The sequence below is a fragment of the Rissa tridactyla genome, chromosome 2 (assembly GCF_028500815.1).
Source record: "Rissa tridactyla isolate bRisTri1 chromosome 2, bRisTri1.patW.cur.20221130, whole genome shotgun sequence".
Taxonomy (NCBI): Eukaryota; Metazoa; Chordata; class Aves; order Charadriiformes; family Laridae; genus Rissa; species Rissa tridactyla.
The window spans coordinates 37,021,476-37,044,556 of record NC_071467.1 but is presented as its reverse complement, the minus strand read 5'-3'; the positions used below and the strand labels follow the sequence as shown (position 1 = coordinate 37,044,556).

The window sequence follows — 23,081 nt, the reverse complement described above, 5'->3', positions numbered from 1 at the left end:
GCAAACAGCTGGGAAAAAAAAATAAAAATCTCTTGGGTAACATTTGGATCATAGCATCATTCTGGAATTCAGGTTTATTTAACAGCTGAGTGAAGGGTTTTTCAGAGTGCAGGCCTGGGCACAGGCAGCCCCCCACCCTCCCCACCAAAATCCCTTTGGATGCCTGAAGCTGTCGATGCTGGCAGTCACTGAATCACAATGGAAGAGGATGTGTGTGGTGAAACAGTTGGGGCTGAGAAACCAAGAACTGCAGCAGCCCAGTTCAGGGAGGATTTGCCCAGGACTGGTCTTGAGGCCTGAGGACCTGTGGGTGGCTGGTGACCACTAGTTGTGATGCTGTAATAAAACTTCCTCTTTTAGTTTCAGCAAAAAAAGCAATCTGGTTTGTGTGCTCTGACACCACTTTGCAGTGAGAACCAATGTGCAGTAATTGCAAGAGGGAGAGTAATTTCAAAAATGTCCCACCTAAAGGGATGCGGTCACAGCCTGAGCCACCTCGGAGCTGCCTGGGGTAATTCTGCTCCCGATCTGGCAGCAGATGTCAGTGCAGAGCCACACAACAGGGCCTCTCCTTGTCCCCTGCACCACCCTCCTGTGCTTCTAACCCCTTCCAAGGTGGTTCATTTATTCAATTTTCAACTAGAAACAATATGCTTGATGTGCTGGAAATCTGATGATCATTTCACCCACAGCACATTCCTCAGTTTAACAGTTCTAGACTTGGATACCGGTGACATTCAGGGGGATCTGCAAGACACTTCTTTTGTGTGGTTATATGTATTGGAAATGAAAATGGAGAAGTCTTACTTTGAACATGGAAGTCAGAGAGGATCTGGACCCCATAGATTTCTCTGCTGTCCAAGACACTGTAGCTCCTCCCTGGTTGTGCACATCGGCTGAAGCTGCGCTGCTGGCCAAGGACTTGAATCTGCCGGGTGCTGTGCACAGCACCGCAGTTCCTGACTGCGGTCTGAAACCAAATGCACTTAGATACCTCAGAAAGACAAGCTGCGTTCTGAATCAATGCGAATTCACCTACAACTTGGAAGCAAAGTTTTGTATTCACAGTACACCAAGCAGTGAGAAGGTTTCATAGAAACAAGCCACAGCTCATCCAGCCGTGAAACATGCACTACAGGTCAAAACATTTTCACTGTGAAGGCTCAATAATGAAACACGTCTAGAAAAATCAACCTGCTGTTCTTTTGATCTTGGAAGACCAGGCTGCCTTGGGACAGAATTTCCACCCATGGATACATCTATACTTTCAAATAAAAGTGAGTCCAGAGAGTGGAAAATCTAGCTCCAAAACCAAATTGTATGAACACCCACACTGCTAGACCAGGCTGGCCCCATCCACATTATGTAGCATTTAGCCCTGGGTCTCCCCTTGGTTTTATGCTGATGTTCCTATGGACCCAAAATGTAATTTCCAATTGTTTTAATTTTAAAATGTCTGTGTTGAAACCACTAGAGCTCTTACGGCGTGATACTGCAGTGTGTACTGCAGCCCCTGTGGTGTTGCATGAGGACACGGGGGGTCCCTCACCACCCTCTGGTTTTGCACGGCTGCAGGAATGGGGGGAACCAAACCTGTGGCACAGTCATTCTCCACAAACCGCATGGAGGTAGTTTGTTGGCCTGGCCCATCTCAGGGCCAAGGAGTGAACTAAGCGCTAAGCAGTGATGACCTCAGGAATCCGGTCCTTGGGTTCATGCCCTGGTGCTCTTTTATTGAGGAGCGTAGATGCACGTAGACTCGTACCCTATGTATTTTTTTGAACTGTCAATATCCATTTCAAACAAATTTGTATTTCTTAGCACATAACTAACATCAACCAAATTTAATGCTAAAGGAAGCTGTGGAATTTTACAGTTTATTTCTGCATGATCAATACTTAGTTGTGATGCCGTTGTCACAGAATTCAGTGGAAAGATTTGGTTTTGTCTGACTATGCACTAAAAGACAAAATACTTCATCACCTGATCCAGAATGATTGCTACCAACATACCTTTTTTGTAATTTTCTTTTTTTTTGTCAGAAATAAAACACACGGGATATGCTATTTTTTATTTCCAAATATCAAGTATTGAAGAGTTTGTTTTGTAAACACATGTTTACAACAGATGCTGACAACGGATTTCATTAAATGATGTGTTACACGGCTTTAAAATTATTCTAAGCTCTGCTGAGAAATAAATATCAATTAAAAAACCCCATAAGGAGCCTAATGTATGCAAAACAAACCGCATAAACCAATTAGTCTCTTTTTACCACAGCACAGCACCCACACACTCATACAGTCAGACATCCTCTACAAATTTCCTTAATACTCTACACATTTGCTTAATAATGAGTTTTTTTAAAAAAACTAAACAGTTACAGGCAGTGTGCCCACTCCATGCTCCTAACATATTACCCAGACCGTTGCTGTTCTGCTTAAAATTGTTTGGTAGAGGTATGCGCTGCAGCCAAGGGCAAATCTCCCATTTGCTCAACTGGGGAAAAGAGCGGGTCTTCTTTGAGGAAAGGCTTCAGACAACCGTGGATCACACTGACTCCAAATTCAGTTGGAGTCATCCGCAATTCATCCGAAACTCAGTTCCGGATGATTTTTTACCTTTTTTTTTTTTATTTTGAAATGTCCCGCCATGTTTTCAAATATGGAGTTTGTTAAAGAGGTCACATTTCTGGCCTATCAGTCGGAGGTGTACCTCTCAGTGCTATTTAGGATACAGATGCCTCTTCCGCATAATCAGTCCAGACACAACAACACAAAATAATTACCCTTCAGAATTCAAATTGGAAGGAAAAAATTTTTGTCTTCAAGATTTTAAAACCAAACCCCTCTGTTTTAAATCATAGCTCACTAGAAAGTTGAACAAATTTGGCCTTTTCCATTGTTAGAGGTAGAATTTGATCTTATTCTACCCCTCTTTTTCTGGTATTCCATGGAAGAACATTAGTATTTCAGATCTGAATCCTCAAATTAATTCACACGCTTATTAACGTGGCTTGGTTAAGGGGTCCCAGAATTTACTCCAGTGTTTCTTGTCGTTACTGTAGGATTTATTTTCAGTTTCTTCAGTTTTATTTCAGTAACATGCTACAGCAGGACGAATACATCCTACATGTATTTCTGTGGTCTGTATAGCTTTTACCTTAGCTGTCAGCGCTGGGCCAAATCCTATACTGCCTCCTGAAACGACTTTCCCACAGAAGAGCTAGGTAGGAATTGGCCCACCAGGAATTACAAACACTGTCTTTGCTGGAGCAGTCCAGACTTTAAGAACAAAAACACATGCAGTTGCATCATTGACATGCCTTGAATATGTCATTTAAGTCATAGTGAATACATCATAAAATACTTCAGTACCTATTAGCACCACAGCGTTGTTTAGTCCTTTGTCCAAAGATTATCAAGCTGTCTCACCCTTCCTCGAGGTGAACAATGTTTTGGATGCTTTTTGTAGCCCTTCATGAATTCCACACCTTTTCACCTAATCTATATCATGAACAAAACGTTGTTACAGGATAACATTGTGACAACTGGTTTGAGATAGGAAAAATAAGAAAATACAGTACACACAACAGATAATATAATAACCGGAAGAGTAGAATGGAACCTGAATAAATAAGCATCTATTTCGTAACACTTAAAACCAAGAAAAGTTTGGAGCTACTTTGAACTTGCAGAGCTACGTCTGTGTTTAAGACAAAATAAAATAGCTTATCTGAAGTCTGAGGACTGGGGGGGTGTGTGTGCTAAAAACTACAGTTACTAACTGTAGTTAGTGTAATGGATATGACTATGGGATATTGATATTGTTAGCTGTCCTCCTTAATTTATGTAATATATTCTGTGGAAAGGATAGGGAAACTTTCCTTCCTGAGGATCAGGTAGGCTTTCAAACCTTTGGCCACATCATAACATGTACTAGCGATGTTCAGTGTAAAGACGATGAATCATGTGAACCCTGGACATACCTAGATCCGATACTGAAGGCGCCACATCTCTACTCTGTGACAATGTCTACATGTAACCTTTTTGAATTGTTATTTGTAAAACAAGACATTATAAGAAAAAAAGAAAGCCCTAATTCTATACCAAAGAATGAGTCTACCACCATGATGTCGACCGTCCATCTGCTAAGCACTCTAAAGGATAAAAATGTCTATAAAATCAAGTCCAATAGGTGAAGAACCTGAAGTGTGTTGATACAGATTGAATCTACAAGGGGCAAACACTCTGTCCAAAGCTATGCCAATTCGGATTGCAGTCCGGGTAAATCTCTGTTACCAGGCGTTTTAAGCTCCTGGAAAGCAACCGCAGCTGGATGGATTCAAATGGGGGAACCCAGACACTGCAGCATGCAGCGTGGCATCTCCTATGCCATTACAAAGGACACATTATTGAGAAAACAGAAAAAGATAAACTTCTTTAGGAAATATTTTGTCTTTGATCTCTGAAAACAGCAGTTGTCACCAGTGACCAGAGTATAAAAGCTAAACAAGCACTTGATATCACTTAGTTCACACACGCTTGCTGAAGCACCAGCTTGTTAACGTAAAACCCAAGGTACTGGACCACTTCTTCAGCATCATCATCAGACCGATGAGGCTGAGAATCTGGCTCCAAAATTGCCGTAAGACACTTTGGACCTATTTATCATCAGTTTTATGTCAATATAACACGATGAAGAGCTGTGCTATTAGACACAAAGAAAGTGTAGTAAGGCAGCAATACTGCAGGCATCTGGGGGGAAAACCCGCAAGAACAGTACAGAAGGTGGTGAGCGCTCTCCCAGCCATGCTGGCTGGAGTGACACAGAGCAGGCAGTGCTCCGCTCCGTTTGTGCGGGATACTGAAAATTTGTCATCTGATCCTCTAGGTCCAAATTTTGTGAAAGGGCACAATCAGAACCTACAGCGTTACTTGAGCAATTTAATTGGACTTAAGGTCAGGAAGATACCCTTGTTTAATTTATCTCCCCACATAATGCACAGATTTTCATCCCGAAATTAATAAAACAAGTGAATGGCGGAAAGAGCTAGAATGCATCTTTGAGCATGTCCAGAAAATATTTTGAATTCTATTTGAAAATTAAAGCTTTCCTCCATTGACAAATACATAAGCAGCCACACATGAATGCCACGGGGGAGTACTTGAGTGCTACTTTGTGCTATTCTGGTTACAATGATCCCTGACTCCATGGTGAAAAAAACTCAGCATGGAAATTACTCTTGGGTAAAGGAACTCCTTTTTGAATGCAGATGGGATTCGGTCCAATACATGCATTATTTTTAAGTGTGTTACTTAAGTATATAAACTTACACACATATTTAAGTGTTCTGCTGGATCAGAGCCATAATGAATGAATAGTTAATGCTACAAATTAATAAGATATATTTAAAAAAAAACAAACATATTTTTGAAAACACTATACTCAAGTGTTTGTAACTAATTTAGGGACTTTCAAACTTACTTTTCTAATACCTAGGAGGAGATTTGTGCCCCTGCTTCACTTACAGAATGGGAAGTTCTGAGGAACTGCAAGTTACTACCTGCACTTTTACAGATACAATGGCTGGTCAAAGAACTGAAAGTTTCCAATTAAATATAAATTGCACCACAATTTTCAACATGTTTCTTTCAGCTGCTTGCACTACACTGAAAGGACATAAAATGCCACCAGTTCCAAATTGTACCATATTATATCCAGTACGTTCATGGGGAAAAAGAAGGACCAAAACCACAGGGCTTTTGCCTAGACTTAGAAATACAGAGTCCCACTCTCCAGATATTCCAGCCAAGACCACAACCCCCGAAAGCTCTACCATCTCCTGAAGGTGCTACACTCAAGCACTCAAGGACATGGCAATGCCCTTTCTGAAGTTTTCCCTTTTTAAGGAAACAGGGATAAGTGGGAGGCTAAGCAGGGACGATTACCTGTTCAGCCAAGTCCATATATTGAGCATACTTCTCATGTCCATCACTCTAAATCACGAATAAGTGGTGTAAGAGGATATCTGTCCTTGTGATGGCATGATGGCACTTTGTGGACTTGTAGTTAATTGTGGGGTGTTGCTGCTCCATATTGTCCCTGGCTGGTTAACTGCAGGTAGATGACTTGGGTTTGCTACCGATAGCAGCCTGTTGGTGAGCAGGACCCCTGCTTCACGTTTTCTTGTGGTCACTGATATCCAAACTTTAGTGTTTGGGGGTAAAAAGGGAAAGTGATGGAAATTACAAGTCAACAGAATTTTATATTCCCTGGTCAGAGGGTTTCACAGCAGAAGGCAGCATGGCCACCTTCACTGGGTGATAAAGCTCCTTCTTTCTCCTTGTGAGTTGACTTAGAACCACACGTCAATCATGACTGCCGCTAGGGATGCACACAACTTCTCTGGCCATTTTGATTCCTTCAGCAACAACCACCTCAGAAAATAGTGTTTGCTCAGCAGGCCTCAGTCCATATTTCAGTCAGGGTTGACAATGCTGAAATTGACTTCTTCAAGAAGTTAATGTGTTTCCCCTGCATGCCATTATTGGCTTAGGCTGGTACAGCTTACTCACAATAAAGCCTCCTTCAGGAATCAATCAAAAACTGGCCAGAGTTTGGGGTTTCTTTCTTTCAGAGGATGCCAACTTAATAAGTGATTTTGTAGAAATATACTCACATTGTCAAAATAATCTATAATCAAAAAATACTAATGATTTTTTATGTTATGTTTTGTTTTGCATATAATTTTGAAAGGAAAGTTAAAAGGCTATTGAAAGTATGTAAACAAGGCTTTTTAAGTATTTCCGAAGTGAACACCTTTCCCTCCACATTCCAGTTTCTCAAATGTTTCAAAAAAATGAATGTTTTTCGAAGTGTGTCAGGATTTCCTAAAAAGCCCATTCCTAAAAAGGAATGGTCTCCATTCCCACGAGCTCTGAATTTCCGTGAAATCACATGAGAAGTGGCAGCAGTTGCAGATGTGTCACTTCTACCACTCTCATTCTCTGCCATCAGTGTCAGCTCCTGACAATCCTACAAACCTAATCTGCTCTCCCTTGTTATTCGCATGGAACAGAAGTGCACACGCGGCATGAAACAGAATAGATCAGGATAGATGATTCATTTCCAGCCTTTTACAACTCCCTAAATGCTCTGTTTCTGAGGTATTTGAAAAGATTGTCGTTCTTCACCTCATCCCATGCTGATTAAAATGGGTGTGTGACTAAAATGGATGGGTGACAGGCAATTGCAGCGATTACATTTTGTCCTACTACTTTGCCTCAATTTTTGACACGGTGCAAGAAGCATTTGAGACTGGAGCAAAAGGAGACACTTTTATTATCTATTTTGATCTCCTATGGCAAAAAAATATATGCCAAATACCTCTGAGCCAAAGAAATTTATTCCTTGGGATGAGAAGTCTAGAAGCTAACAGCTCAGCTGGCACAGGACTGAGGATGTGTTGTGCCTGGTGGCTTGATCCCAAAAAGCTATTAATATGTATCGAATAGCAGGAGGTGATTAAAACAATATTCCTCTACCTTGTAGTTTGGAGTAAAAGCATCTGAGTTTACAGCCACAGAGAGTGGAAATCATTACAAGCCACACAAATGGACTGAGACGTTCTGAAATAAGCAGCCACCAATTCAAGCAGGGGAACCAGCCCAGTGGGTAGCCCCATGTGCCGGCCAGGGTGAGCCAGGAGATGAGGGAAGGCAGCCGGCAAAGGAGAAGGAGAGGGAAATCTACTCTTCCCAGGACAACGCAATGGATGCCAAGGAGAGTACTGTCTTTAATTTCAAGGACTTGGTTCCATATAATGTTTGTTCATTAATAAATGAAATCATTGCTAAATTAAAAAAGAAACTGGGAATAAGTCTGTTCGAAAATACGTAGAAGTTCTGCTCTCTTCTATTTATTTTCACACAAGCCCCTCACATCACAAAATCCAAGCCTGCCTATCACTGTGTCCTCTTAAAAGACTTTTAATTTCCTAAACTTCTAAGACTTTCCCTGCAGGGCAAAATACAACTTTGACTTCCTAGTGTCCACCTGAATTCATTCTCTGCCCTTTGAGACATCATTAGTACATCATAAGCATGGCACCACAAAGCCTCCAGGGTAAGAAATGAGATGCCAAGTACATTTGATTAGAAAGTCTCAGCATTTCCTGGGGAGAAAACACTACAGTAATTTGGAATAAGCAAAGGCCACATCATGTCCTGTGGGTCCACGCTTGCAGACAATTTCTGTTCTTAGCTCTTCCCCTGGAAGGGCAAAGGAGAGATGACCTGCCCTTCACCTTCAATGAAGCTTTCAATGAAGCTGAGAAAAGAAAAGGCAGCCACGTGTGGGACAAACCACGCAACTAGGACCTCCAAACCTGTCCCACCAGCCTGCCCAGCACCGGGCAGCGGGAGAGGCAGAAGAAACGAGAGAGAACCAGAGTGTGAGCTGGTGTCCCCTCCCCAGCTGTCCTCGGTGGCGGGGAGCACAGCACCCCAGTGGTGCCAGGAGTGGAGGGGAAAGCCTCGTACCAGGCACGGCAGTGGGCAGGCTGCCTGCAGCCCACTTGAAGGGTCTCTCTGCTGATTCCTGCATCGGGCAGCGAATGGCACCCAGCCCCGCACTGTCGCCAGCTGCAAGGGGACCGCCAGGTCCCAGGCGGCCACTCAGACATGAAATGAGGCCATTAGATCTCCCTCGAGATTTGTTCACTGAAGCTGAACTAGACTGGCACGCATTTCTGAAGGACAGCCAAGCTCTTCTTATTGAGCTATAATTGGTTATTTTTCTTCTTGAGGAAAAGTATGGATTTGGCGCCAGTAACGGCCACCCAAATAACATTACAGAAATATGCACATATCTGCTCTGGTATGGGTGCACGATTCTTTCATCTTAATGTTATTATAAATTAATACTGAAGTTTTTTACTGTAAGCATTATACTTTCCTAGCCTGTGTACTTTGTGAAGAATGACTACATCCCATCAAATGAAAACTAATGCACATTTTGACAGGATAAAGATATTACGACTCAGCATTTGCAAACGTTACCTGATGCACAACTTTTGTATGGCTTAACGTGTTTTAACAGTACTTTAAACCTTCTATTCTTTTTTAGTTTAATGCTTATGTCTGAAAGTAGCCCCTTTCAAATTCAGTTGCAGTAATGTCTTTAAAAGCAAACTTCAAACTTAATTCGCTGCACATACAATTATCCAAATAAGTTGCATAGTTTAAACAAGTTCAATTGTGCTTTGTAGCAGAACTCACAGTAATTACACATCTCTTAAAAATACGATTTGCGAATATAAAGTTGACAATACATTTAAGCATTTTTGTGACGTCTAGACATCAACGATATGAGTTTTTGTCACTCTTCCACTGACTTTTGCTGTTCATAATACCTCACCCTTACATTGTATTAGATCAGAGCATGGACATTTAACGGACACATCTGAAATAATTACAAACACAATTTTTAAAACTCCATTGTCGGGAGGAGAGAAATAAGAACTTGGGTTGGTTTGAGGTATCCAGCCCTCAGGAACATACTATGGTTGTTTGCATTAAGCTTTGTTGGTTTTATCATGTATTACATTTAGATTAAAAATAGAAGGCACAGGTGTTTTACAAGGCGCCGTAATTAAGTCAACCAACAAAACTAAGTATTACATTACCAAGCCAGGGGTCTATATCTCAGCAGTGACTTCTTCCAATGCATTTTCATTTGAGGAATTTATTGCTTCTGAAAAAGGGCTGGGGTACGTCTGTGCTACGCAGTTCATTCCTTGTGCCACACTGATGTCTCCTCGGGAACTGAAGGTAGGGCAGGATCTAGTCCGTGCATAGTTTTGTTGGGGTCCAACTTGCCCAACCATCTCACTCACAGTGTTCACCGGCGAAGCCCTCCATCTCTGTCTCTGCAGTTGCTCTTCTTTACACTTAATGGAATACCAGGCCAGGAAAATAAAAAAGAATCCCACAAACTTGAGAGCAGCTGCCAACCCAAAGTAGACAAAACGAAATGAGGTGACATCGTATTCCCAACAAGATCCTTGTACGCCACAATCCTGTTGCCAAAGCATGCACGTGGTGTCAATAACAGCCCCAAAATAAATTGGGGTGGGAATGTAAGCTGAAATAAAAAATAGCAACAGAAATAATACTTGTCAGCATATAGTGGAAAACTTCTAAAGAAACTATATGCCTCACACAAACAGGTCGAGAATTCTTCAGATTTCTACACTGCTATTCTCACATGAAATGTAAAATGTGGAAAGCTGGTCAGCTGATCTTTCCACCAACACTACTTATCCCACACACGAAACATACCGCAAATGGGAAAGAATTCAAGCAAAGAAGACAGTGCAGCAGCACCTTACAACGGGTACTGCTTCAATCTGCCGTCCCCAGATAGCTCTTCTTGAACTATGTGTCCCCCCAAAAAAAAATCCAATGTTGCTCTCAGGAAATAAAATACAGGAGAGGAACAAAATACAATGCTATCTCCAGAGCATTACTTGCTGAACGTCAATTACTCACAAGTTGGGAAAGGGCGGCGGTTACTCCTTTAGACTAAGGAGAAAAAGCCCCAAAGATGGCAAAATGTTTCTCTTACTGCAGATGGACGGAAGCGGTAAAACCACTAAAATAGTACATTTTCTTTTGAATAGATCTTCCTCAGAAACAGACTTTAACTTCTATGGCTGCTAAAAATGCAGCCAGACCACTGAATGCTCCTGCTTTCTCCAGAAATACAGAACCTTTAAGATAAGTCAGAAACACCCTTCCTCAAAGAAAACTTCCAGATGCAGCTACACGGGCTTCTCCTCATGCTCTCTTACCATAGTCCTTACCTGCTCTAGTCACATGCCTCATAGTAGCTGAATACCTAGAGTGTTCATAGGCAGGATTTTAGAAGTTCATGAGCTTCAAAGAAACTACTTCGTGGAACAGACTTTTAACACGTACCCTTTTTGCTTTGAAGCATTTGAAATGAGGCATTAAGTAACAATTGGTTCTTATGTTAAAAAAGCAAAAAGCTATTGTTATCACTGAAAGCAATAAAAATCTGTTTCTAAAAAAGAAAAAATCCTTATAAAACCGTATTTAGTAACTATTAATTTTTAAATTAAATTCAAAACTGGGACTTTCTGGGACAAAAATGTTGTTCTAGAAAGTTAGGAATAAAAAAAAAGAGAAAAATAAATGCATTCTCAGCTACAACATTTTTAGAAGCTGTTAATTTTATGTTCCTAATACAGTTAGTCAGACAATTAGTTGCAGATTTCTGGAATTTTAGTACTTTTATGGTATATTTAAGCGGAACGTGGAAATGCTGAGTAACTGTAAGACTTACCAAGAGTTCGTAACAGAACAAACTGCATTCCTAGTGCAAAGGGCCTCTCCCCATCTTCCACAGACCTAGCAGGCAAAAAAGAAACCTCCTCTGAAGAAACAGTCAAAACAGATAATCATTGTATTACATTCTGGCTCTACCTCCTGGCTTTTTCCTGAGCTATAAAAACCCTTGGTCTAAATTTCTTCCATTTAGCTTCTAATATTATTAACTCTTATGCCTAGGAAAAAATATATCCAGCCCGTCCTGTCCCTGTTTAATCAAAATCTCAATCATGTCTTTTAACCTTTCTTTACCTGTGTAAGGCCTGAAGACTTTGATCCAAACCCATTAAGGAAATGTAGAGAATTCATCCAAAATGTTTATGGCTTCTCGTGACAGTTTCCTGTTATTTCATATAATGCCTTGCTTTATTTTCTTAATTTTTTTTTAGATAAATTAGAATTAATGGAGAAGTAAATTGCTGAAAGCTGGACTCCGCTCCTGAATTTAACAAATCTCTGCGTACCATAAGCACTTTGGAGCTACTTTAGGAAAACTATCAGTAGAAATATCCAAACAGTCTCTTTAAACACTGCTCCTTTTCAACACAAGTAATATCAGACTTCTTCCATTGATTTCAAATGAAAAGTGTCAAGCTTTCAAAAGACTAAATGCAGAGTAATGATATCCCACAATGCAACTACAATTTTAGTAAACCACAATTTTCTTTTGATTTAAAAAATATTTTTAAATCTTAATTTAAAGGTCTGAAATTAAGATAGGCAGCTCCTAATGACATTGAAATACAAGATAAAAACACACAAAAAGACTGCAGTCAAACGAATGCAGCTGAAAAATCAAGGTTTTGAAGTCAAGCACGCACTCAGAAACTGAGAAATCGGGGAACAAACTTGGGACACAAATCTCGGACCAATGCGCTATGCACAATACGTGGTTTGAGACAGTGGGTGTCACTGTTCATGTGTGTGAGCCGCCCTTTTTTTTACTGAACATTACAAAATCCTGCTGGAATTGTCCCTTATGCACCTCACTACTGTGCGGCTCACTGCAATATTAATGTTCATTGATTGTAGTTTACCTTTGCATAATTGCAGTGCAATGACAACGGGTTTTTATTATTGTAGAGGTGGAAAACCCGAAGAGAGAAGGAATAAGGTCAGAAGTCTCTGAATTATAACAGAGCTGTGCAGAGTAGTTGAGCTAAAGTTGCATGAGCAACTGGAATTCTGATGTGCCCACTCCCAAGCACTTGGCTTCACAGTCCTAACAGTGATCCTTGCACCCATTTTGTAGATTTTTTGAAAGGCAAACTGGAAGACAAATTCCACCACATGACACAGCACAGACCCCCATGTGTCAGCAGCAGGCTCCTGCATAAACCTCAGCCACCTGAGCCGAGAAAAGGACAGCAAGAGAGTGCTTGTCCTTGGTGGGGATGACACACAGGTGCCTGCCAGAGGGTTCCAGAGTTGGGCTCGTGGCTGAGCCGAAGGAGACCAAAAACAAGTTCTGATCTGCCTCCTGTTTTCTAAGGCTCCATGACATGTTACAAAGATTCGCCATCATTATTTTTACAGGGGGCTAATTGTGAGCAGCAGCAGAACATCAGTAGTTTCAGAATATTAGAGTGAAGATAAAAAACCAACACTACCAGGAGAAAATCCCAGACCAGATGTCATAGATGAGAAAAGCCAATCCAAAAACCTGAACACTTTTTTTTCAAATGGACAAATAAGTGACACTACCTTTCCCTATAAAGAATGTCTTGTTCTCTATCCTTAAATGATCACGGTGACAATGACACTACTACAGTACAAGTTCAAAATTCTTGTGAAGAAAAAAACAGAAGATTCAAAAACAGGCATGTGACAGAAATGAAAAATTTTAAGAAAGAGAAAAGGATAATTTTAAATACTAATGTTTTTTCATTTGCATTTGAAAATTCAAACCGACTCTAAGAAGGATGAAAATTTCATCAGCAGTAATCATTTTCTCACATGATGCTTTTACTTATTCTCTCCTTATAGCACCTGGAAATCACTGGGCACTTCATGTTTCCTGAAGTGGATTATCACCTTACACATTCTAAATACAAGCAAGTTCCACCCTATCCATGTCAGGCCTGTTCTATTCACTTTTCAAGGATACATAAGCTTGAAGGAGTTTGGCTGCATTTGCCCCAGCCTCTTCTGACACAGGCGCTGGTGATAGTGGGCACAGCAAAATTACTTTAAAAACTATAACTGAGTTCTCACCTGAGTGTCACTATGATTGCTGACGGCTGGGCGCACGCTGTTATAAGGGTAACAATGAAAAGAAATATCAGGAATGGGATAAGCGTGTTGCAGGTTCGATCACACTTCCCAGAAACAGCGTAGCCATTCTCATTCAGGTATGTTTTGACAATAACCAGGCGGAGCTGACTGCGCTGGCCCACCGTCGGCGGAGTGATCACCTGACGACTCTGGACACAGGCACATTCTGTGTAATTTCGTACCTGGGGAGAGTGAAAAAGAACATTCCCGCATGAAAAACCCGTGCAAGAAAGACATTGCGCAGAGACGTGGTACTTCTCAGTCTTTAGCTTCATTACCCCAAGTACATGCAAGGTTACCACTCCAAGTATTTTTAAAGCTGGCCAGGACTTCCCGTGTTGAGACTGTCTTTCCATTGCTTACGACTTCCAATGTTTAGGCTGAGGTTAGAAAAAAATCTGGAATATTTTGGGAAAATTTTGCTGAAACAATTCAATCACTTCTGACAAGGCGGCTGGAGAAAAAGCTTGTTTCTACTGTATTATAAAAACAGCAAGAAAACGCTCCTTAAGCAGCACTGACAACACCATATTCTGGAATTTGGCACGTTGTCAGCATCCATCTTCAGGAGGTGTCTTCTGACATCTGAATGAAAGTCTCCCCAGATTTGGCTAAAAAGCAACAAGCTGCACTTCATGTTTAGAGCCCAGGACCTTCCAGGTGGATGTGGATGGGATGCATATTAGAGCAAACCAGAAAATAAGGAGAAACCAGAGACTTAAACAGTGAAGACTAAAGGACATGAGGGATTCCTGAACGGACAAAGAGGATGAAATTAGGATGAAAGACTGAATAATGAAGTGGCATATCATAGACAAAGGGACTGTGATTGAGAAGAAACAGGTCAGGACCCCTGTGATGTTACAGCCTGGAGGTTTTGGTTTCAATCTTTGCTTTCATAAAACCTAGGACCACACATGCACAGAAGCTACATTACAAGACCATCTTAAGGTTGCAAATTTAAGCACTTGGACATCAGGAAATAACAAAATTATGGTTGCTTGTCAACTTTAATGTATACCTTTGTATGTGTTTGTGCTATGACACAGCCTCACATTTTTTTCCCATGGGATTTAGATGAACATCTTAATAATGTATCAATTTATCCAGTATTTTACCTCTCATTTTCAAAATGTGGCTCCAGGTATTTTTTTCCTCACACTACACAAATTGCGCTACAAAGACAGAATGACTCATATTTCATATGGATTCTTCTATCACACTCACATTATAGCTTATTTTTTTCAAAAAGGAGTAATGTATCTTTAAAACAGTTATGAGATGAGGTGCTGATGTTGTCACCGCTATTTTGTAGCTAAGTAGCTGAAACAGATCAAAAGTTTCACAAATGTGGGTGACTAATTTGAGACAATTGGGATCCGTTTTTTCAGAACATGTTCCATTATATACAATTTAATATATTCTAAATGTAATTTTTCATGCCTTCAGATACAGATTTAGGCACTCAGTGCTTCTACAAATGGCACTTCTGGTTATTGCTCATGTCCATCATACAGAATATGAAGAATATGAGATTAATGACTAACTGGGAGAAGTTTTGTTTAAGTCACTTGCCCAGCATCACTTAGGAATGAAGGCAATGACAGAATCCAGTTTCCCAAGGTAGCACTCCACTCTCTAATATCACATGAGTATCTGCTTTCTTCCTACCTTCTTCACCTTCCTGCCTTCTTCACCTTAATCTCCTTATTGCTTCCAAATGCAAATGCCAAACAGGCATCCTAGAGAAAACAGTCCTCTCTACTACACAACCTTGGTTCATCACCAGAGAAACCAAGTCTGTGTACTAAATGAGACAGACATGACACAATAGAAATCATAGAATCATAGAATCACAGAATCATAGGCTTGGAAGGGACCTCTGGAGATCATCTGGTACAACCCCCCTGCCAGAGCAGGGTCACCTAGAACAGGTTACACAGGAATGCATCCAGGTGGGTTTTGAAGGTCTCCAGAGATGGAGACTCCACCACCTCTCTGGGCAGCCTGTGCCAGTGCTCTGCCACCCTCAGGGTAAAGAAGTTCCTCCTCATGTTTAGGTGGAACTTCCTGTGCTCAAGTTTGTGCCCGTTACCTCTTGTCCTGTCACTGGGCACCACTGAAAAGAGCCTGGCCCCATCCTCCTGACACCCAACCTTTAAGTATTTAGAAGTGTGGATAATGCTAGAGTACAGGAATATATATATGAACTGTACACTGGCATCCTTTTTCTCCTAATTCCAATTTTTAAAGGGTTAATTTTGAAAACACTATAAGTTATAAACTTAAATCCAAATGTTATAGTTTAGCAACATTTTGTGCATTATACAGTGGGACAAGATTACATTTGTTGTTTTTAAAAGTCTGCTATGTAACGCATTATTTAATGAAGAAATGTTTTTTCCTACCAATGTCAGACTATTCTATTCACCATTAGCTACCAAGTTAAAACTTCAGGCCACGAAGGATCTTTTCTTAAATTGTAAGAGGAGATATCGAAGAGTACATACTCTAAAAGTACCTCCCCGCTAAATGAATTAATAGTGCCAGTCTGATATCAGATGAAATGTAGCAAAGGTTAAACCTATGTCTCAATCCAGCAAAGCACAAATAAGATTTATATAGACAATGAAAATTAACCACACTTTTTTCCAATTGGGCCAAAGTGATTTTCTATTAAAAAACAGCAAGATACTCTAAAAAAAAAAACCTGTAAGGGAACCAATCTATTCTCAGTGGCATCTATGTATGAACCTGAATTTTCAGACCATTATCCGGTCAACCTGAGAAAGCAGAACAGTGGACCTAGCATTCTCTTGCTTCACAGGCTGCCTCAGGACTGCAAATCAGGAGACTGATACATTATAAATAAGCTTTCTGGAAAGCACAACCAAGTCCTGAGAAAATCAATGTTTGCATTACTTCCTGTCTTTCTTAATTAATCCTTTTTTAAAGGACAGTTCTGTAACAGAAGAATTTAAGAGTTCAGTTTTTTGTACAAAATGAGCATGACCATAATGCTCTGTTGCTATTTAGGTCAGATTCTACTTTTCAGCTGTTTTCCAGTACCCAGTCCTGGAAACTGCCAAATTTCCATGGTGTGATTTTATCAGCAGGATGCCCTTCCCCACCCCAGCATAACTGGAAGACTGGGCTGTAACAGGCAACGTATTTCCAAAAAAGTAAGTGGATTATTAACATCCTTTAAGTTCTAGTTACATGAGTTCAATGACATTCAGTTCGTTTAGCCTGGAGGAGGGTTAGGGAAGGGCTATGTGAATGGCCAAACTATTTTACAAGAGCAGAATGCTTGGGCAGCCTTTGTCTAGCCACACAAACAAAAGACCTATCCATACACTGGTGCAGGTGCAACAGCTACTCATGCAAAATGATGAGGCTGACACAAACACCAATGACTTTAAACAGGCCATAACTACATGTAAACAGGAGTTTAAAACACTTCCAACCTGAAGAGTTAAGTTCTTCATTCCATTCAGAGAGGGAGCAAAAAAAAAAAAAACCAAAACAACTCTTAAGAGTAACACTGATGAGCTCGCAGTAAGACAGGACGACATGGCTGCCTATGTTAGCAGAAAGCCGAATTAGATGACACTGACTCTAGGCCCCCTCTCGGAACCCTGTAGGAACATGAGACGTGCAGGCCACTGCCATCAGGGGCTTCAGAGTCTGTACTGGAAACATCAGCCCTCCCCACCCCGTGGCACTTCGCACTCACTTGGGTGGAGGATTCACCTGGTACAAATGAACTTGTGCCTCAAATTTGTACGTAACTGAAAGGAAGGGGGGTGCGACCAGGCTATAGTAGCACCAGCAGCCTTTCAAAAGACTTATGCACAAGTCTGCTTCAGAGCAACTTCTCTGGAGCTTAGCAGGGGGATTCTCGTGGTAGAAACAGCAGTCTTCGATCTGCATCAGTCCCGAACGGTTACTCACGGGTTGTATGTGGGTGGGTGAAGGACTTACCCCTGTGCTATGGTTTCCACCATTGATGCAGCCAGCTAGGCAAGGATTAAAATATGTTATTCCATCTGATCCACAGACAGGCTCGTACTCATGAATCTTACATCCACAGTTAACATTACAGCTCCCAGTCAGATTCCTGTGGGCCATGGCAAGAGTGGGACTGAAGAAAAGAAAAAGAACATGCTAGTAGAGCAAGCACAGATATCCTGCTGTTCAGAGGGAGAAAACATCCTACTCATTACCTCTGGAACTAATAGTTGATTATCAGAGAAAGACTGCATTAACTCTATGTACATGATTTAAAAATCATAGAACAACATCCAAGGCATCCCTGCTATCAACTATAATCAATGCAATACAAAGATAATTCCAAAGTTTAAAAACAGTATCTTTTTTGCCCGGATAATAGTTGTATTTTTCCTTTAAGAGTTAACACAACACTATTTCATATGTCTATCCTAAGCTGCAGCAATTTGTTGACTACTAGTGAAGGGCTCAGTGATGAGGTATAAGCACTATGTGAACTATTAGGTATCTCTTCCCACATACCAACAACTGTTCAGAAAATTTAATGCTTGCATTATTTATACATATATGTGACATCTACAGGAATCTCTCTAGATCTGGATGAGTGCTGTGCTTCTACTAAATGTCTGTAAAAGAACTGTTACTCTGCTTGCCTAGACAATTCCCCAAAATCTTGCCAAAGCACAACTTTCTAGGTCTTCCCCAGAAGCATTTGGCGGTATGCTCAGAAGGAACCGAAGGGAATTTCAAAAGCTGAAGGATATGCAGACATGAAAAAGCAGGCTCTTCACTCTCTGTCACTGCTGCTCTAAACAGGTGGCTGAACAGATCTTGACTGCTACAGCAGGGAACTGCATCAATTCCTCACTGGCAAGCACCATGCCAGCCTGGGCACGTCCTCACCATGGGATGGATGAATGTGCAAAGGGACCCCAACCAAAGCAGTAGCCCATGGGACTCATCTCAGCTCAGTGGCTCATGTAACAAGGCCCGAATGAAGCAGCTACAGCTCTCTCCTGATGCACAATCTCCTCCAGCTAAGACCTCTGCATGGCACATCTGGGTCCTGTCTGGAGAGAGCAGGTCATCCAGAAGCAGTTTTGGTCTCACAAAATGGCACTGCCCTGGGTGCTAAGGACAAACTCCTAAGAACCAATACCTGATAACCTGAGCCGCCAATGGGTAGCCAGTATTGTCAATGCCCCTATGCAACTGTGCCCCTGTGCAACTTGTGGCTGGAATCAAGATTTTATAAACATATAATCCCACCGTGGCTCTACTTTACTGTATCAGTTAGTATCACAGAATTGCCTAGGTAGGAAGGGACTTTTCAGATCATCTAGTCCAACCATCAACCTAACAAAACTCTGACAAAAACCACCACTAAATCATGTCCCTAAGCACCACATCTACCCGTCTTTTAAATACCTCCAGGGATGGTAACTAAACCACTTCCCTGGGCAGCCTGTTCCAATGCTTAATAACCTTTTCAGTGTAAAAATTTTCCATAATATCCAATCTAAACCTCCCCTGGTGCAACTTGAGGACATTTCCTCTTGTCCTAGGACTTGTTACTTGGGAGAAGAGACCGACCCCCACCTGGCTACAATCTCCTTTCAGGTAGTTGTAGAGAGCGATAAGGTCTCCCCTCAGCCTCCTTTTCTCCAGGCTGAACAACCCCAGCTCTCTCAGCCACTCCTCGTAAGACTTGTTCTCCAGACCCCTCACCAGCTTCGTTGCCCTTCTCTGGACACACTCCAGCACCTCAATATCTTTCCTGGAATGAAGGGCCCAAAATTGGACACAGTATTCGAAGTGAGGCCTCACCAGTGACAAGTGCAGGGGGATGATCATTTCCCTAGTCCCACTCCCCACAGTGTTCCTGATACAGGCCAGGCTGCTGTTGGCCTTCTTGGGCACCTGGGAACACTGCTGGCTCATATTTAGCAGCTCAATCCAGAAGTGACAAAGGCCCTAGTAACAGCAGGGTCCGTATCTGTAAGATTACAGACTCTTCATTGGAAGATAATGGGGGAAAAAAAAAAACACGGATCAAATGGTGCTTTTTGGTATCAGTAGAAATAAATCAACTCTGGTTACAACTGACTGCCAGCTGTCGCCATCACAGGTTTTGACTCAGGTTGACTAAATCGCACAGTCATCAAATTAACAAGCTCCTTCTTTACCTACCATAGCATTTCAGCCCTGCCCAAAACAACTCTCAGGTCATTTAGAAAAGCCCAGCTTTGTGCACAAACCCTGGAGGAGACACCCAGCTACTCCCAAGGAAAGCCCAAGGTGACACTGGACTTTTAACATTCCTGGGTAGAGTAAAAGCTTGGAGTACAATGCAAAAGGGGAAAAGTGTTAGCACCTACAAAGGCAACCTCACTGAAAGAAAAGAATAGTAAAAACCTGTATATACAAAAAAACTCCTGTGTATACGAATTCTGATTATAGAGAAACAGAGGGACTTAAAATGAAAAAGTTAAAGAAAGACAGAATGGATATTAGTTTGTTTGTTACCAAACTAAAAACAGAATGGCATGACTGGACCCAGTGTATGTAGAGCTAATATCAGATGATGCAAGATGTCAATCTCTATTATCTAGGCGCTCTTCATTAATCAGGAAGTAGTCGATGATATCACGTTTTTCTGACAAATAACTGGTCTGAAAAGCCATTTACTTTTAATGAGCATATTTTCTTGAAAAGCTCGGACTAGTTTATGAAGAGCTACTATACTACCTTTGGCCCTTTCAATTATTGGGATTGCTCAGATGAGTTCTGTAGCATTGCTTTTTTGCCTTGGCTGGTTAAAGACTAATTGCAACTTCTTCTTGTATGTGTACATTTTCTGTGAAAACCTCTAGAAACATAAAAACGTCTGTGGAGACCACGGTTGCCTCTTCACTGGTATCCTATCTCTAACAGCAGCCATAAGAAGATGACTAGGGAAAAGCAAGAACAGGGGAAGTTAACTTCCCCCAGAAAAGTATTCTCTCAGCCTCTAATGAGTCTCAGCCCAAAATGTTTTCTAAGTTTGATGTGTTTTTTTAGTTAATAAACCCCATTTTTTCCCCTGTACTTCTCCTGCTAAGATTAAATTTTTTTGCATCTACAATATCCAACAGCAAGGATTTTTCAGTAGCGCGCAGCCTGTTACATGAGCTGTTGTTTGTTTTGAATCTGGCTCTTACTAGCTTTATCTGACAGCCCCCACTTCTACAACTTTGCTTGTAAATTCTGAACACATGAGGGCTCCTGAAAAAACAAACTTAAGGGGTTCCTATGGCCAACAGGAAAATATTTGCAAGCTCTAGTGAGATCTTGTAGTTGCAATTAAATAAGCCACATCTAATATTAACTAATCTAATATAATCACATCTAGTATTATCTGAAGGAATTATGCCAGAAGGTATAGGCATAAAGTATTATCTTTTATCCATGCTATTACTCAACATGCTAGCTCAGTTACCAAAACGAAAATAACTGTTCTGCTTAGATATAGATGCAGACACCTTGAAACCTAAGTTATCTTCTGCTGCCATTATGCAGCCAAATTATAACAAGCATGAACTTTTAAATGGCCCATATCATATTTATACCTATTATTGCTACACTTGCCATGCTCTCTGTCTTGTTTCAGGTTGCTAAATTAATTTAGTAAATGGAAAAGCAAGAGTCTGCAGTGGGGTTCAATGCTCTGCATCTCATTTGGAATTTTATCTGGGTTTAAAATACTGCCAGCAACATGAATGCATTAAGCCAATGGAAAAGTTACCTGGATGACCTTATTCATACCCATCTATTTCCAAGTGATACGGTTGTCTGAGGCTAGGGGCCCTAGCTCGTATTTTCTAAATAACTTTCTGGCTAAAGAAATCACGGTTCCTGAAGTCTGCACCTGCGCTCCCTCTTCACTGCATAAGGCGATAGATACCAAGCCACTGACAACTGAAAAGCAGCTGACATCAACGTTTTCACCTGAAGCTTCTCCCATTACTTAGAAAAAATACCATTTCGTTATGTTTTCAGAACTGCAATCTATAGTTTCCTGTGATGCTTAAATAGCTTTCTTTTTCTGGGATTTGCTCTTAAATGTAAGTCTTAGTTTCTGTCATAGCTCTACTCTAGGCTTGTAAATGCTATTTTTTGTCTCAAAGTACTCAAATGCTAGGCACTGCAATATTCAGTATGGCAATATACAAGTTTTTCCGAAGATAGACGGCCAGTTTTAAACCACGTACTTTATGGGTTGTAATTTGCAACCCATGAAGTTTTGAAGGAACACATAAACCCTGGAAGTTTTGTCCTTTCAGACACCAAAGTCAGAAAGACAGCTTCTGGAAGGATTCAAGACAGCTGCCACTTCTAAGATCTCCAAAAATTTAGAACATGAAAGTGAGGGCCCGACCTCCCTCCCTATGACTTTTTGGCTGGCATCCTGGACAGGGAAGGTGAGATGGGAGCCGAGAGCGATGGCAAGACCAGCTCAGAACTGGGTCCAGATACAATGATCACAATGATCAGTCCAGTGATCACACAGCAAGTCCAAGAGAAAGGAGGGGCAGGCCCTCCTCTCCAGCTTTGATCACAACAGCTCTTATCAGTGACAGAGCTGACCCCAGACTCAGCCAGCTGAACTCCTTAACTCAGGTGATCAAGCTCCTAGAAGAGGGGAGGACACACACTGCACCCTGACACTGTATAGGAATATTGGTGCCCACTGCAGACACCTCAGTGAGTTCCTACACACGGAGCAAAAAGCTGCCCCTTTGTGCTGATAGCCTTCTCCAGAAATACCGTACTTCATGGATTTATAACAGATCTCCTCTGACGTGGAAGAGGAAACTTCCTCTTCTTCATCAGTTCTACAGTTGCCCGAGGTGGGAACACTGGGGTTCCAGGTCCTCCTCAACCTGAAGGGGTTCAAACTTACATCTCCTTGATGACATTCTTATCAGCAAGCTCCAGAATGGCATCTCTTTCCATCCTTCCTGCTGAAGCTGAACATGATCTCAATCCTATCCATGTCTCCTCATCAATAATTCTCTACTGCTGTATCTACAAGCAAGATCTGGAGCAGGGACCAGGACTGAAGCCATTTCTTCCAAGGGAAATCTCCTTTCAGAAGGTTTAAAGTTAGGTTCCCCTCTTGGGTAGTCTTTTTTTCTTCTTCATCTCTATACATTCCTCATTTTTTCTCCTTTCTTTTCCCCTATATCCACCATAGCAGTTATGGTGCTCTTGTAGTTCTGTAGTAGACATCAGTAGTTCTGAGTCAAGATTTTCTCTGACTAAATAGCTAGCTAGAGGCTACCATGCATACGATGAGCACCTTTTGTAGCAACCAACTTCCTGACTTCCTAGCAAAAACAC

General features: G+C 41.3%; 1 protein-coding gene across 1 annotated transcript in view; it reads right to left on the bottom strand.

Annotated features, from left to right (window-relative positions):
* Positions 1-2,056: 2,056 nt before the first annotated feature.
* Positions 2,057-23,081, bottom strand: part of SLCO5A1 (solute carrier organic anion transporter family member 5A1) — an 85,243-nt gene continuing 64,218 nt past the window's right edge. Inside the window, exons 6-9 of the mRNA XM_054192560.1 lie at positions 17,673-17,832; positions 13,629-13,870; positions 11,371-11,435; positions 2,057-10,146 (exon numbers count right to left, since the gene is read on the bottom strand). Coding sequence (XP_054048535.1) covers positions 9,701-10,146; positions 11,371-11,435; positions 13,629-13,870; positions 17,673-17,832 — 913 coding nt within the window. The 3' untranslated portion in view covers positions 2,057-9,700. The remainder of the gene's footprint in view (positions 10,147-11,370; positions 11,436-13,628; positions 13,871-17,672; positions 17,833-23,081) is intronic.